This window comes from Tenrec ecaudatus, chromosome 6, assembly GCF_050624435.1.
Source record: "Tenrec ecaudatus isolate mTenEca1 chromosome 6, mTenEca1.hap1, whole genome shotgun sequence".
In the NCBI taxonomy this organism is placed as follows: domain Eukaryota; kingdom Metazoa; phylum Chordata; class Mammalia; order Afrosoricida; family Tenrecidae; genus Tenrec; species Tenrec ecaudatus.
This window is the reverse complement of record NC_134535.1, coordinates 15,603,913-15,605,872: the sequence shown is the minus strand read 5'-3', so window position 1 is coordinate 15,605,872 and position 1,960 is coordinate 15,603,913. Positions and strand designations below refer to the sequence as shown.

The following is a 1,960-nucleotide window of genomic DNA, read 5'->3' as shown; positions in this document are numbered from 1 at the left end:
GCTTGACACAATGGATGGATGGATGGATTGTGATAAGAGTTGTACAAGCCCCCAAGAAAATGATTAAATAATTTTTTTAAAAAGAAGTCCTTTTATTCCATTTTCCTTAAACCTCTGTCTCTGTAAACTGTTAAGCCAATTGACCTTAGTGTCCTGAGATGATGGTCTTAAAGCCCCAGATCCATTGACTCATCATCTCAAAGTGTTTGGTTATGCCTAAGAAGTCCTGGTAACTTAGCCCCTGTATGCTCCACCACAATCATAGACATATTGACACTCAATGTAAACATACAAGGCCACCTGGGAAGTAGTAACTGGGGTCTTAAAAGCTCACAGACAACCATCTAAGGTACAGCTGTTGGTCTCTCCCTGTCCAAAGGAAAAATTCCTGGTGACAATTTTAAAAAGCACATGGGAAATTATAGTTCCGCGAACCTGAGACAAGAAGAACTAGATGATGCCTAGCCCGTACTACCAATCTGGCTGGAAAGGATCATATTATAAGGTTCTTTATAGAGTGGTGGTGAGGGGGGGAAACCAAAGTCATAAAGGAGATTAGCCTTACTAAGTGGGATCTTCAAGATTATGGCCTTTAGTTGCCCTTCAAGTCTGGAACTAAGCTCTCTCCTATGTTACCATAATGAGCTCTTTGTTAAGACAGAAGGGCAGCATTTACCCAAGGACAAAGGGCAGAAGGTTAGGAAAGAAAGAGGATGGGAACAAAGAGCAGAGAGAGGAAATAGAATAAGGGATGGTACATTGAGGTGACAAGACATGGAGGAATTGTCGAATGTAAAACACAAAATCTGCTCTGTCGATCTTTACTTAATTCACAATAAAAAGGATTTGGGTGTTTTGTTTTGTTTTAAGCTCACCTTAAGAGGAATTTATGAACATGTATCTCAGTACACCTCAATGTACCTCTGAAAGGCAAGACTCCTGATGGTCTAAAAGAGCCACACCAATCGTTAGACTACTGGCTAATCAAGCCATGGCTGCAAGCATTACTTCCTGTTAAACTTAGTCACCACCACCCATCTGTCAATGTGCCCTATTGATGTGTGTTGGAAGCTATGCCACCTGCATTTGAAGCACCAGCAAGGTCACCCACGATGAACAGATTTCCACAGAGCTTCCAGAAGAAAAGCACAGTAATCTACTTCTAAAAACGAACCGGTGAAAACCCCGTGGCCTCTTCCGGTCCCTGGCTTTCCGGGAGCTGCAGGCGTCGGTGCAGACATGTCCAAATCCAAGAACCACACCACGCACAACCAATCCCGGAAATGGCACAGAAACGGCATCAAAAAACCCTGGTCACAACAATACGAATCGCTTAACAGGGTGGACCCCAAGTTCCTGAGGAACATGAGCTTCGCCAAGAAGCACAACAAGAAGGGCCTGAAGAAAATGCAGGCCAACAACGCCAAGGCTGCGGCTGCATGCGCTGAGGCCATCAAGGATCTTGTGAAGCCCACAGAGGTCAAGGCCAAGATCCCAATGGGCGTCAACCGCAAGCTCAGCCGACTGGCCTACATTGCCCACCCCAAGCTTGGCAAGCGGGCTCGGGCACGTACTGCCAAGGGTCTGAGGCTCTGCCGGCCCAAGGCCAAGGCACAAAGCAAGGCTGATGCTCCAGCCAAGGTCACGACTCCAGCAAAAGCTCCCACAGGCGCCCCTGCCCCAGCTCAAGCTCCCAAAGGCCCCCAGGCTCCCACAAAGTAGAATTCTCTGTGAGGGCGAGAGGGACTGGTGTGAGCCCTGGGCTGCTGCCTGCATGGCGCTGGTGTCTTCTTGTGCTGTTTGTTGTACAAATAAACCCACGTGGCGTTGTTTTCGGGGAAAAAAAAGAAAGAAAGAAAACCCCGTGGCTCCCAACAGAGTCTTGTCTGGTCGAGTGCTGGAAGATGATCCCCTTTGGCTGGAAGACTTGAAATATTCAATACTTGCAATGAAGAGCATA

General features: G+C 47.1%; 1 protein-coding gene across 1 annotated transcript; it reads left to right on the top strand.

Annotated features, from left to right (window-relative positions):
- Positions 1-1,239: 1,239 nt before the first annotated feature.
- Positions 1,240-1,722, top strand: LOC142450725 (large ribosomal subunit protein eL29-like). Its single transcript, XM_075552695.1, has one exon. The coding sequence runs from the start codon at positions 1,240-1,242 to the stop codon at positions 1,720-1,722; it is 483 nt and encodes a 160-aa protein (XP_075408810.1).
- The last annotated feature ends 238 nt before the right edge of the window (positions 1,723-1,960 follow it).